Source organism: Hippocampus zosterae, chromosome 1 (genome assembly GCF_025434085.1).
Source record: "Hippocampus zosterae strain Florida chromosome 1, ASM2543408v3, whole genome shotgun sequence".
In the NCBI taxonomy this organism is placed as follows: Eukaryota; Metazoa; Chordata; class Actinopteri; order Syngnathiformes; family Syngnathidae; genus Hippocampus; species Hippocampus zosterae.
The window spans coordinates 6,407,148-6,419,218 of record NC_067451.1 but is presented as its reverse complement, the minus strand read 5'-3'; the positions used below and the strand labels follow the sequence as shown (position 1 = coordinate 6,419,218).

The 12,071-nt window shown below is 43.8% G+C and overlaps 2 protein-coding genes across 2 annotated transcripts in view; one reads left to right on the top strand and one right to left on the bottom strand.

Moving 5' to 3' along the window:
- The window catches only part of mfsd8 (major facilitator superfamily domain containing 8), a 375,281-nt gene that overhangs the window by 211,605 nt on the left and 151,605 nt on the right, over window positions 1-12,071 (top strand). The gene's annotated exons all lie outside the window — the stretch shown is intronic.
- The window catches only part of LOC127605330 (phospholipid-transporting ATPase ABCA1-like), a 70,997-nt gene that overhangs the window by 18,594 nt on the left and 40,332 nt on the right, over window positions 1-12,071 (bottom strand). Inside the window, exons 25-32 of the mRNA XM_052072741.1 lie at window positions 10,699-10,901; window positions 10,522-10,573; window positions 10,364-10,426; window positions 10,200-10,232; window positions 9,103-9,245; window positions 6,693-6,820; window positions 4,221-4,319; window positions 2,830-3,019 (exon numbers count right to left, since the gene is read on the bottom strand). Of these exons, the coding sequence (XP_051928701.1) occupies window positions 2,830-3,019; window positions 4,221-4,319; window positions 6,693-6,820; window positions 9,103-9,245; window positions 10,200-10,232; window positions 10,364-10,426; window positions 10,522-10,573; window positions 10,699-10,901 (911 nt within the window). The remainder of the gene's footprint in view (window positions 1-2,829; window positions 3,020-4,220; window positions 4,320-6,692; window positions 6,821-9,102; window positions 9,246-10,199; window positions 10,233-10,363; window positions 10,427-10,521; window positions 10,574-10,698; window positions 10,902-12,071) is intronic.

Here is a 12,071-nt window from a genome sequence, read left to right as displayed (position 1 = left end):
ACGATTATTTCAAACATGAATAACAATGAGTACAGTATAATGCAGCAACTAGTGAGAAAGAAAAAAACCTGCAAATTTTAAAACATTAACAACTACAAAAAAAAGACAAAAAATAATTAGAAATAATCAATAGAACTTATCCACAGGTAGTAACTTACTTGCCTACCCGTACAGATCACTTACTCACTTAAATCTTCGAAAAGGAACAGGAGGAAGTCTAAACTTTTGATATTCCGACCACTGTGTAGTTATTTCGTGAGCATACCAGCAGTATTTAGGAATGTTCATATATATTGTATAAAATTAAAATATAATGCTACTTACAAGATTCCAATTCACAATACCGATATGAAGATATCCATAATATTTTATTTTGGACCACTCACTGAGTACTAGTTTCTTTTTTTTTTCACTGAAAAGTTACTATTACGCAAGTAAGCTTTTACTTTTACTTAAGTTCTATGATTCAACTGCACCCGTACTTGAGTACAATTTGTGGCTCCCCTGAATTGTTGTCTTTCTGGATTTTCCGAACACCATCAGCAGCCACTTTGGCTGTGACCAGAATAACGCTGGCTAAGGGGTCGGCTTTCATCCGTCAGGAGAAGAAGATGTCTTATGACGAGACAAAGAAGAAAACGACAACTAGCCATCTGGTTTAGTAAGCAAGCAACAAAGCAACCTTGGCTTATGTATGAACCTCTAATTAGATTGGCCGGGCTCCATATGACGACATCTGTTGTTACAAAACAGCATCGCTCTTTGCATTCATGCCTGTGGAAAGTTGCAGGTGCGTGAGGCAAAAAAAAAAAAAAAAAAAAAACAGCCAGCAGTAATCGCATCTTCCAGAACCAGATAAGACCACGCCGCGTTCTCAGCGGCGTTCTTTTCGGATTGCCACGTCGCCCCGAGGCAAAATTCAAATGTTATCTGCGTAGGGGGGGGGGGGGAAGAAAAGTCTTTAACATTTAAACATGTTGTGTTCGGCTCTGTGGTCAAGAGTTCTTCCGCAGATAAGCTTTGTCCTATGCGCTTGCCAAATTGCTTACAGACTACAGCAGTTTGCTGAAGCATGCAGCTTAGGATGAGCTCTCGGTGGAATAGCTCACCGTCAGTGCCCCTTGGATTCAAAATATTGTTATAGATTTGGAAGTCGACAAACATTTCCATTGGGGGGGGGGGAACCCAAACGGACTCAAAAATGTAAAATTATCTTGGCATTTTCAGATCAATTTGGAATTAGATAAAAATTTGGGGGAAGTAATTTGTGCCCTCCATCGTGGAATTCAACCTCAACTATGCCCCTGAAGTCAAACAATTTGGAATTTGAATGGAATTCTTGAATAAATTGTGGAGGTGAAATCATTAGTTGGAATTGGACCAACATTTTCAGATTTTTTTTAAAAAAGATTTTCTATGGGGGAATATTGATTCTGAGCTGGTCCAGATGTTCAGATTAAAATATCCTTTATTTGTCCCACACTGGGAAAAATTACAGTTTACACCAGCAAAATTAGGCGATAGAAATAAGAGTGTTTGCATGCACAAAATAAATGTTTCAGAAGAGAGCTGTCCACAATTCAATATAAATGCAATATACTCATGAGGATCAAGCAGTTCGAAAGATGACTGAATGAATATATATATATATATATATATATATGGCGGCCCGGTAGTCCAGTGGTTAGCACGTCGGCTTCACAGTGCAGAGGTACCGGGTTCGATTCCAGCTCCGGCCTCCCAGTGTGGAGTTTGCATGTTCTCCCCGGGCCTGCGTGGGTTTTCTCCGGGTGCTCCGGTTTCCTCCCACATTCCAAAAATATGCATGGCAGGCTGTTTGAACACTCTAAATTGTCCCTAGGTGTGAGTGTGAGCGTGGATGGTTGTTCGTCTATGTGTGCCCTGCGATTGGCTGGCAACCGATTCAGGGTGTCCCCCGCCTACTGCCCGGAGACGGCTGGGATGGGCTCCAGCACCCCCCGCGACCCTAGTGAGGATCAAGCGGTACAGAAGATGAATGAATGAATATATATATATAAGCATATATGCAAGTGGTATAAGGTGGCTGTGCTATTTACAATTGTTACTGGTTTCACCTACAATTCCACCTGGTACAGTCAACTCCTGCAATTATTATGTTGCATTTTTGTCCGTATTATTGGTTGGTACACTGGCAACATGATAGAGGCGCACACCACGGGCTTCTGCCTTGATTTGAGCCAGGGAAAAAAAAAAACCCTGGCAGCCCTCGGAGAACTTCACACAGACGGCACGCTCAGACTCGGCTCAGCAATTTGCAAACAAATTCTGCCACCGGCTCATCATCTTATGACGGCAGAGTCAATATCTGGCAATTGACGGTGGGCTTAGCGCCGCCTGCCATTTCCATGGAAACGATGATTTCACCCCTCCCGCGGTGTCTGTGCTTTTTATTCTTGTCTTCTCTAGAGTTTCTCAAGGACATACTGCGGGATTAAAGGAGCCAGTGAAAAAGCGGACGCACTTTGTCATGATTTATTCAACGGGAAGCTTTTGGAAAAAGTGTGTGTGTGTGTGTGTGTGTGTGTGTGTGTGTGTGTGTGTGTATGTGTGTGTGTGTGTGCGTGCATGCGTGTGCGTGTTGGGGGTTGGAGGGGGTACAGAGGATTCATCCTGGCGATGCGCTTGGCTTTGTGTGGGTGGTCTCTGTCAGTGAAGTACATTCAGTCATGCCCACACTCCTCCCACTAATCTATTCCTCCTTATTGATCGTCCAGCCACAAAATTGTATTTCTATTGTATACTGTATACAATCTAATGTGACAAATGATGACCCTCAAATCAACCTACCTGAGGAGGCGGGAGCCCTCCTGCAGCGGGCGGACAGTCGGGCAGCATGATTTGGTGTTGAGGAGTGCTGCACTGGCAAGAAGGGGAAGGGTTGGACATGCTCCAGTTGCCCTCCAGAAAGACATCGGCCACCGACTGGTCCACAGATGGCGTGAGCCAATGGGAGATGCGGGAGACACAAGGTAACCCCCTGTGGAGAAATGTTACTGCTAAGCAGGGGCGGGATCGGCGTCGGGAATTTCAGCAAAATATGTTGATTTTACCAAACACCCGGTGTATTACCGGGCCGGTCCTGGGCATCACGACCGGCCAAAGACAACTTTTCAATGCATAGCGGCCGTAGACAAGAAAACCCCCCTAGCTAGTGACGCCTGCAACATTTCAGCGAGTATTAATTTTAGTGGCTGGTAAAATGTGGGATGAGTTCTGATAAGTTTGGTACTAAGTGGCCAGGACACTTTTAATAATTTAGGCCCATAAAGTTCTACTATTTGATCTGTTCCCAAAATATTTAGGTAAATTGTGTCTCGTACAGTTTAGAACAGGATATCCAAACTACAGCCCCGGGGCCTTTTGCGGCTCGCCACCCATATTACAGTGGCCCGTGACATGACAAAAAAATAAAAATAAAAATAACACTAAAAATGACCTTTGACACGGGCCACTAGGTTGATGAAAAAAGGTGAAGGTGGGCAGAGTGAGAAGGTAGGGTGCACCGTAGAACTTTTCGCTGTCTTCAAAGATACATATAAGCCATGAATGATGAAAAGAATACCGTAATTCATCTTCAAAACACTGTAGTGAATAAAGATAATTCAATTTTAGAGGCAAAAATTGTTTCTTACGCTTGGTGCACTATGGCGGATTTATGAACACATCAAATCAATGATCCTCAAGTAACTGAAAAATGGTCACCACACAACAGTTTCTTTTCTTTTTTTGGTTCTGAATGTGCAGATGGGATTCGGCTGCTGATAAGAGAAGAGCCACCCCAAAATCTTGGAAAAATAAACTATTTTCCTCCACACTTTTTCCTACACAGATGAAATTAATGAGACAATATAAACAATATATCATTGATTTCGAGACTGACATTAGCGTGTTTCACAAGGTTGACACAAGTGGCCCTTTCATCATTCCAGTTTTCTGTGGAACTCCATCAAACGAAAAAAGTTTGGACACCCCGGGTTTAGAATCTGGTGTTATGAAAGGATTCATATGATAACCAGTGAGTATGATACATGAACCAACAATCAATTACCAGTTTATTGGCTCATTATTTCCCCATTGCCGATGCTTGAGGCGAAAGTGGCTTTTTACAGCTTCTACAGAATCACGCTCACGTCGGATGTTGTATATCGCTGATTTTAAACATCAAGAAAAACACTCACGGGATTGGGTCGCCATTCATGCAACGTGTTCCAAAGCCGGGATCGTTCACCAGGGTTTCCACCACTTCTGACACCTCTGCGTTTCCTGGTGCGTCATTACTGCAAGAAATGGGAACATCATTACAAACATCTGTGAAAGTATTCCCCACTTCGAAGCTGTAGTCTCCTAGTTGCTGTCGGTAGGAAGGGCGTCCAGTCCAAGGTCTCACGCCACTAAAGCATGGAAATACGAGGACTTTTAGTTTTCCCCGGTGACCGTCCTGGCTGTCAAGCAGTTCCCACCCCACCCTTTAGCAATGTCTGCCAGTGTGTCTGGTCCAGGTTTTTCCATGGACAACTTCTGGATTAAGACCAATCCATCCTAAAAATCCTTTCCTTTCTCGTAGCTATCATATCCCTTTTGGAGTTGAAGAAGGAAACTTCTTGCAACCAGGTCTTGTAAATGTAAGAGCAACAGATCGAAATACTTGGACTTTTGAGTTTTCGCCAGTGACCAGCCAACTCCTAGTTGGCATTTAAGGATGTGGTGGGTTTTCTCTGAGATTGAGTTGCAGAGGAGTCCAGTACTAAGGTCTTGTAGCCATAAAACCTCAGAGTAACTGGACTCTAAATAATTCGACTATTTCGGTAGTTTTCCCCAATGTATCTGCCTGCAGTAAAAAAAAAAAGTTTCCAGGACAATCTCTGGGTTGTGACTATAATAACAGCCACCTCCTTTGTTGATCATTTTAAGAGTGATCGGTATTCTTAAAGATGCTCCTTAGGGAGTTGGCGGAAAAGGACTCCATATAAGACCGTACTGCCATTAAACATGGATGCACCAGAATTATAAGAACCTGGACTTTCAGGTTTTCTCGGTGACCAACAGTCGCTTCAATAGGGTTTCAGAATGATCTGGGCATACACGAGGATTTCCTCAGGGACTCGGTTGCAGAGGAGTCCAATTGAAAGGGTTGTAGCCATAAAACCCGGGAGCAGCAGTACTTCAAAGAATTGAAATTTCTTTTGTGAATTCCATCGAGAAAATCCATCAAATGCTCATCCGTCACGGTAGGAACACTCGTTATGCGTAAAATCCTTGTCCTTTGTGTTGGCTCAAGAACAGACATTTTTAAGCAAATATTGCAGGTTCATAAAGACCACAGATATGGCTCTCAGCCAACAATGACCACAAGCAAGTCGGCCGTGTGGATTATTATAGTGCTCATTGTCTCATTTCGAGGCATCTCCATGAAGGTCGTACGGCCATTTCCTTAGCCACCAGTGAGCGTAATCGAAGTGGTCCGTTGTAAAAATGGATTATGTGCAGCCATCTGTTCTGCAATTAACAATGGCTGGGTTACCACAGTGTTCCAAGGTAATAAAAAGCGGACTCGGGCATTGTGTATATACACCAGAAAAGGCGGAACTAATGAATCCGGGCACTGAGCAAGAGCTAAGCTATTAGAGGGAAGCTTTAGGAAAGCACAAGGCTAACATACTAACAGAGGCTAGGTGGGTTCAGAACCTCTTCCATCATAATCACTCATCAGTGTGAGGTAAACGGGACAGTTTATGAGGCACTCCTCCGTGGAGAGACGTGGCGCGTGTAGGCACTTTTAAGTGGGCACTTTCAAGGTCACTCGAGCGAAAAGACAATATTCGGTAATTGGTCAGAGCGAAGGTCAATGAGATGTCGTTTGAAAATTACAACTAAGGAAAAAGTCATTATTATAACCAGACTACACCACCATGTAGAAGATCAAAAGCGGCAAGTTACAGATGAAAAAAGTTTGCTAGAGTCACGTGTGTGCCATGCTGGTATTTCCTCAAATAGCTTGAGCCAGGGGGGTTATTTAGATGATTCGATTAACTCACTTACAGATGGGTTGATGGCATAACTTTGGGATGATACATAACAAATAAAACAAAACCTTAGGGACTATTGAATCAGAAAGGCAAGAACCAAGGCTGACCGAGTGGAACAAATAAGTTGTAGACCATAAACATGGACATACGACAAGATTGTGGCGTGATCACGTTATTGCCTATTAATCTGACATACGTTTTAGCTGCTGTCTTGTTGAGCAACTTCATGGCTATGCACAATAGAAAAGAACGAGATCTCACTGTGCCAGAGAGCTAAAATTATATCATAATATGAGCCAAGGCCACAGTTAATTGTGTTAGGGTAACATCAGGGGAAATAAAATAACTGAAGGGTTGGACAGATCTTTTAGATAAGAAGTTATTCTTTTAAACAAGTGATTGGCACTGGGTAATGTCTAAATCCTTTGGGGGTACACCCTTGAGAGTAGCGAGCAATGAGGCGACAGCAATATGCTAATCCAGTCCTCAAAGGATTACGCACATACAGTGTTGGAACTGGGAACTGATTGAGATGTCAACTTTAAGTCTCCCAAGGCCTTGTCACTTACTGGGAGATTACTGATAGAAATGCTGTGAATGAACCGGTGAAGAAACAGTGGTTACCTGAAGAAGGTGGTCTGAGACGCGCCATACATCCATGGTTGCAGTTCCAGACTGGGGTATTCGGAGAATGGCGGAACGATGAGTGAGAAGATCAGAGAGAGGCACACAAAAACAGCGGGCAAGACCACCTAAAACGCAACAGTGACTGGTCAATGCATACGGGATTGCCAAACTGGATCAAACACATGCTTGTGTATCAACACTGGACTGGGATTTTGTTTTTCTGCCACTCCTAAACTACATCCAAAACTGCATCAGTATTGTTGACATTTCCATCCGTCCATTTTCTAATACGTTTATGGTCACAAAGGTCGCAGGGCGTGCTGGAGCCTATCCCCGCCTGTCTTCGGGCAGGAGGCGGGGGCGCCTATCCTGAACTGGTTGCCAGCCAATCGCAGATTGTTGATCGATAAAAATATTGTGAGAAAATGATTAACTAAATCAGGATAGTTCATGATGAGTTTCTTGTGTTCATTTTTGGGTACTTTTTGCCCCTTAAAAAGGGAAAAAGAATTCTCTCAGACATAATTAGTTTTTCCTAATTCCTTTGTTAAGAGCCGGCTTACAGGTCACATATCTTTAAAGCTTAATCACTTGTATGTTTGGAGGAGTGAGGGGTGGGGGGCTAGCGGGAGCCAGCGTACGCATGATTAATTGGCCTGGTGCACAAGTTTGCAAATTTCCGCGGCTGGAAATCCAAAAACTCACGGCGCCGCAGAGAAGCAAGATAAAGAGCGAGTGATGAGACTGAAACGCTTAATGACAGACGCTCCTCTCTTTCTCTTTCGTTCTCTCTTGTTCTCCCTTATTCTCTGATTTGACAGTAATTGCAGGTGACAGCTGGCACTTCTCCTATTGAGAGCGCAGCAAAAAACAAAGTCATTAAGGCTTCGTAAAAGCCAAAGCACTTGCCATGAACAATGCATGAGTTTATCGGGGATTTCAAGAGGAATGGGGCCAGGCTGGACCTGCAATGGCTTTAAACGCAAAAACAGATTAGTTTTATGATGAGGCTCATCACGCTCAAGAGAATTTCCAGGATGAATATGCAATGGTCAGCGTCGATTAGCGACTGGTCACCAATTTGTGTGGGACGTGAATTATCGCTTTTGCATTTTGGGGGCCATAATGTCGCCACACAAAACACAGATACTCGGTGACAATTTTTTGAGAGCAAATGAAACAATTTAGAAGCCAGGGTGTGCCTCGGGGCTCTGCCCTAGAACCACTGCTACTCAGTATCGAGTCTTTTATACTTCACATGTAAATCAAGACACAAAGTTGCACTTTTTTCACAGATGGTGCTCTGACTATAGTATGCAAATGTAAGTGTCAAGCCCTGCCTAGTCACCATCTTTCATGTTACATTAAACAGCGCTTTTGTGTGCCAGGGGCCATGAGGTCTCATCAAGGAACAAACGTGACAGAGGGAATTTTTAGCCATTTTGAAGCAACAGTGTACCTTCTCACCTAAAAAGCGGTGCTATTCATGTTTCATCCTGTTTTATACTTACGTTAATCAATACTCAATGTTATTTTTTTCATGCAGTTGCGGCTCTAAATTTACAGCTAGGCATCCACTCTAATCATATGTTTTCACCCCAACTTGTTATTTGATAAATTTGGACGTTTGGTAAAACTGCTCCTCATTCCCTATTAGTATTATTTTGGAATTAAATCTTCACAAAGCAGCTGTCAGAATTGATGACATCTGATAGCTTGCCGCAATTATCATAACAATTTAATTGCCGTACCTTTGTAAATGCTCCTTGTGAAATTAATTGTGACGCTCCGGAAATGTGTGCTGTTTATTGGTTTTGACTTTGGAAATTATAGAGAAGAAAAACAATATAGAGGTCCGCTTAGTGGGCTAATTGCAGCCTGTCATGTGTGCAATTATGGCATGGTTGTATTTAATACGCGACTAATGAAAACACATGATTAGCATGCAACATGAAAGGGGGAAAAAATCCTTTTGAGTGCCAATCACAAACATTAGGTAGGCTAGGTTGCAACCACCATGGAGACACAATGACAGTATGAATGCATTGCCTTGAATGACATCATCACATCTACATTGACTGATCACTTCCAATTCAACAAATTAATGACCACTTTGGCGACTCCATTTCCCCACCCTCTAAAATGCGCATACAGGGGCTTTGAAAAACATCAGGATCATCTCAGCTGATATAGCTGACATCGGTTCATTGATTATGGTACAATATCCCCTGATACTCGGGCACAACCTGTTTGGAAGCTACACGAGTATGTGATGGTGGCTTATGGAAGATGTAGGCCTACTCCATCACACAAGGCCATTTTTTCCATACAAAACTCACAAGATCCGCCCAAGCATCCCTTTTGTGTTCCCCTTCATTTCATCAATATGACAGACGGAGGCCATTACCTGGGCAATGAGTCCCTTGCGGCTCCTCCGGGCGTGGTGGAAACGCTTGATGAAGAGAGCCAAGAACTGTCTCCTGATCAGCTCCCATCCGCCGAGGACCGTCGAGCCCCTCCCGCTGACCCTGGTATCGTCCCTCTGTAAACCTGATGTGGACACGGACCCCTGCTGGGTTGTTTATCACACTCGGGACCACAAGCGTGCGGAGCGTAATGAGCTGCTCAGGTGCTGCGACTAACGTACCACCTGGCTCCTTCCACAAGATTTGCACGGCTTTGAGATTTTTCACTGGTGGATATCCTTTTCTTTTGATGACAATCCACACGTTGGAATAAAATGTTTGAAATATTTCATTTCAATTTAGCTTCGACTTTATGAATTAGATATGTCACACTTTTTAAATGGGCATTTAGAATTTCTGATGATAATTAACAGTAAAACTTTCACCCAAATCCATTTTATATACAGTGCCAGGTAACAAGCTTTTTTAATGAACCTTGAATTTTTTTTTTCTTATCACTTACAATGTTTTTTATGATGATGATTATTATTATTTCGGAGGCCATTACGTCTCCTGACAAAAAACATATATGCTGACAAAGGGAGTTTTTAGCCAAATGTAAGAATTTTGAAACCAGGGAGTGCCTCAGAGCTCTGTCCGAGAACCACTGGTATTTTTACGTCATTTGTGAATCCAGACACCAAGTCCTGAACCCTTGGAGACGATACAAATGAACTTCAACTCACCTGTTTTATTATTGTAATTATTGCAATTATTATAGTTCCCATCATATGGATGGGAACAATCACGTTAACAGACGTCACTGTTCATTTTGTCATGACAATCCATAACCCATGTACACAAACCGCTTTAAAAAATGTCAAAAATATATTCATCAAAAACACCTTTAAAAAAAGTGACTGCTTGCATTTTAGCATTTTGTCAATACTCATAGGATTCCAAGGCAAGATGTAGAACGTTCTTGATATGCTTTAGCGCTTCCACCACTTTGGTTGTTAATTTACTTTTTATCAGCATAGCAATTGGAAGCACATTAGCATTATAAAGTAATAAAACATTTTTGGAGGAACAAACTTACCTTCCACTTGACTGGCAAACATTTCCATGTCACCTGCACGGAAGCACAGAAATGTAAAAGCATGTTGAGTGAACGAGCTCAATTATTAAATGCTTCCACTACACTTTCTTTTTTCTTGTTTTTTTTTCAGGTTCATATTCTGAAATTGATGCAATGAGACTTGCCGCTCGCCTCCTTTTCCGTTTCGGGGTAGACGGCGGTAGCTGAGACGCTATTCCGCTTCGTTGCTGTGGGAATTAAAAATAAAAGATGCCGTTTTGGCTTGACATTAAAAAAGTGCATTTAAAAAGTCAGTGGATTTTTGCCTGCAAAAGGGACTTACTTGAAATGTCTGCTGTATCGACTCCTGTGTCTTCAGCTACCTTCAAAAAAATCTGTGAAAAGAAATTGGGCAGAGCCCTATCTGTACTCAAGCTGCTTTTTTTTGTTTCTTGGTGGTGGTGGTGGGGCGGGGTAGTGAAATGTCAAATGGAATGTTTTGTACTTCCATTTGCCATACCTCTTCCAGCGTGGTGTCAGAGATGCCATAGCTAGTCAAACCCAGGTCAGCTATGGCCAGGTCCAACTCCTGGAAGAGCCGAGCAAATGTGCCGTCATGGGCGCCGTCGTAGGGCAGAACAAAAGTGAGCTCCTGGCCGATATGCTCCAAGAACAGCGCCTGCGGAACGTGACGACGCACCAGCTGACCCAGCGCTGTCAAATCTGTCCAAAAAAAACCAAAACAAAACAAATAAAACAAACATATAGATGCACTGGAAATCTTAATTTGTCCAGGACAAATGTTGGATTCACACTCCTCAGCCTCCCTGGTAAGGTCTATTCAGGCGTGCTGGAGAGGAGGGTCCATCGGGAAGTCGAGCCTCAGATTGAGGAGGAGCAGTGTGGTTCTCGTCCTGGCCGTGGAACTGTGGACCAGCTCTACACCCTGAGCAGGGTCCTCGAGGGGACGTGGGAACTTGCCCAACCAGTCTACATGTGTTTTGTGGACTTGGAGAAGGCATTTGACCATGTCCCTCAGGGGGTTCTGTGGGGAGTGCTTCGGGAGTATGGCGTACCGAGCCCCCTGATACGGGCTGTTCGGTCCCTATACTGTCGATGTCAGAGTTTGGTTCGCATTTCCGGTAATAAGTCGGAATCGTTTCCAGTGAGGGTTGGACTCGGCCAAGGCTTCCCTTTGTCGCCGATTCTGTTCATCACCTTTATGGACAGAATTTCTAGGCGCAGCCGAAGCGTTGAGGGGGTCCGTTTTGGGGGCCTCGGTATTGCATCTCTGCTTTTTGCAGATGTGGTACTGTTGGCTCCTTCAAGCAGGACTCTCCAACTCTCACTGGAGTGTTTCGCAGCCGAAGGTGAAGCGGTTGGGATGAGGATCAGCACCTCCAAATCTGAAACCATGGTCCTCAGTCGGAAAAGGGTGGAGTGCCCTCTCTGTGTCGAGGAGGAGATCTTGACCCAAGTAGCGGAGTTTAAGTATCTTGGGGTCTTGTTCACAAGTGAGGGAAGGATGGAGCGAGAGATCGACAGGCGGATCGGTGCAGCGTCTGCTGTGATGCGGATGTTGTATCGGTCTGTCATGGTAAAGAAGGAGCTGAGCAAAAGGGCAAAGCTCTCAATTTACCGGTCGATCTACGTCCCAACCCTCATCTATGGTTCACGAGGTATTGGTCGTGACCGAAAGAACGAGATCCCGGATAGAAGCAGCCGAAATTAGTTTTCTTCACTGGGTGTTCGGGCTCTCCCTTAGAGATAAGGTAAGAAGCTCGGTCATCCGGGAGGGACTCAGAGTAGAGCCACTTCTCCTCCACATCGAGAAGAGCCAGATGAGGTGGCTCGGGCATCTAATTAGGATGCCTCCTGGACGCCTCCCTGGTG